General features: G+C 37.7%; 1 protein-coding gene across 1 annotated transcript; it reads left to right on the forward strand.

Moving 5' to 3' along the window:
- Window positions 1–1,208: 1,208 nt before the first annotated feature.
- Window positions 1,209–2,039, forward strand: LOC145591779 (uncharacterized). Its single transcript, XM_081648278.1, has one exon. The coding sequence runs from the start codon at window positions 1,209–1,211 to the stop codon at window positions 2,037–2,039; it is 831 nt and encodes a 276-aa protein (XP_081504404.1).
- The last annotated feature ends 252 nt before the right edge of the window (window positions 2,040–2,291 follow it).

Below are 2,291 nucleotides of genomic sequence, written 5' to 3' on the forward strand. Positions count from 1 at the left end.
GGGTTGGCACCAGGTTAGGGCATTGGGTTGGTGGTTGCTGACATTCAGGGGCGTGGTCGGTGATCGCGGTAGTTAGAGGTGGCTATCGGTGGTCTTGGCAGGGTGGGGGGCTGGTAGAGTAGGTGGCTAGGATTTTTTTTTTTTTAAAATTTCTAAAACAATAATAAATGTTATTTTATATATTTTCTAAAAATTGAAACATTAAATAAAAAAAATCAAATTAAATTGTCAAACCAATAGAATAGCGACACGTGTCCCATATACCTACTAATCAAGTCACCAACCGGTTTCAACCTGTTTAAAGCGGATTCTCACCAAAGTTTGTATTATTCAGATTTAATCAAAAGTAGGACTTGTTATTGGCTGATGACTCAAAGTTTGTATTATTTTTGACAAATTTTCCTATTAGATATTTGACATATATAGAGTAATTGTTTTTTTTAATAAAAAATATTCAACACAAATTCTTACGTGACTAGTCACATTGTGTGGCCAATCATTATGAGATTTCGTTCATTGCTATAGAAGTTACTCATTTACAGTTATAGGGATTGTCCGTTCAGTATTATAGGGGTTACTCGATCAATGTTATAGGAGTTACTTTATTAGTTTATAATCAGTCATATGATGTGATCAATCGCACACAAAATACGCGTGTATTTTCAATCACGTATTTATCATAAGAATTTTTTTTTTTTTTTGAATAAGATTTATATAACGATTTAGGAGACCTTTCTCTTAAAAAAAGACAATAGCTAAGAAATCCCAATCAATAACTAACATTGCAAATAAAGAATCAGAATGAGTATAGATGAGGAGCTTTAATCATCAACATAACTTTATTATTTCCCTAAAAAAACAATAATTTAAAATTTTTCTTTCTCCCACCCCCTTTTTTTTCTTTTCTTTTCCTCCCTTTTTCATTACTCTCTCGGTCTCTCCCCACCAATCAAATTTCATATGACAAAAAATTTTAATTCCTTTTTTTTTTTTTTTTTTTCAAAAAAGTATATACACCAACAAAATAATGGCAACTTTCAACCCACTCCACTTCACTCCATTCCATCCTCCCATCTTCTCTCATTCTTTCTCCTCACTTTGTCTCTCTAAAAATTAGTGTTGAGACAACCAAAAAAAATAACCCCAAAAAAAAAAAAAAAAAAAAAATGTTTGAAGAAGCAATATCTTTACTTTCAATTTGGGCTTCCATGAATAGTTGGTTAACCCCGACTGTGCTATTCCTTCTCCTCAACCTCATGATCGGCACGATCGCCGTTACTTCCGGCTTCACCTCCCACAAACCCTCCCATCACCACCACTCCCACCATCTCCACCTCCACCACAACCACCAATCTCCGCCGCATCAACCACCACAACAACTTCAACCCCAATTGTCGCGCTCTTCTTCCGTCCTTCAACGCCTTAAATCGATCAATTTCTACACCTACTACGCCCCGCCACCCACCACCCACTTCCAACAACCACCATCGGCACCGTCACCGCCGCCACCATCTCCGCCGCAACTACAACCGGATCCCACCTCAGAACCCCACCAACCCACCATCACAACCGCCGTCGCCGCCGTCGAAGTCGCCGGAGAAGAAGACGACGACGAGAGACCCACTTTGGACGAAATCTACAGCAGAATCAAGCACGACAACTCAGTTTCTCACTACAATCGACAAAATTCCGACACTAAACCTTCCGGCGGTGTAATCCCAGTAAAATTATCGAAGAAGATGAAGAAATCTGCTAGTCATAAATCTGCTTTCAACCATTTTCATGTTGAACCAGAAAATCACGATAATGCTCGTCACACGGCTGTGCCGTCTACTGTTGAAGAGGACTTTGAAGAGGAGAGAGAAAATGCACCACCCGTGCAGCTGTTTAGGGAGGAGAGAGAAAGAGAAGATCATGATAATGGTGTTGATGCAAAAGCAGACGATTTCATCAACAGATTTAAGAAACAGTTGCAAATGCAGAGGAATGATTCCATTGTTCGATATAAAGAAATGATTCATAGAACTTCTGCTCAGTAAGCAACCTTGTTCTTAAATAATTAATCGAATTTTCTTCTATCTTTTTTTTTTTTTTTATAAGAAAAAAAATGTTAATCTCCCTTTTTTTTGGGTTATTAAGATTTTCCATTACGGTGTTGATTACGGAGTTTAATTAGTTTTTGGATCAATGAAGTATTGATTAAGTTAGTGAAGAAGATTAGTCGTAAAGACTCTGGATTAACGCAAATTCTCGTATCAGACGGTCTGATGGTCAGATGAGGCATTAGTTCG

Source organism: Chenopodium album, chromosome 18, assembly GCF_948465745.1.
Source record: "Chenopodium album chromosome 18, dcCheAlbu1.1, whole genome shotgun sequence".
Taxonomy (NCBI): domain Eukaryota; kingdom Viridiplantae; phylum Streptophyta; class Magnoliopsida; order Caryophyllales; family Amaranthaceae; genus Chenopodium; species Chenopodium album.

Bases quoted from the DNA above. Each gene is read 5' to 3' on its own strand.
- LOC145591779 (XM_081648278.1), top strand. From the start codon at position 1,209: ATGAATAGTTGGTTAACCCCGACTGTGCTATTCCTTCTCCTCAACCTC.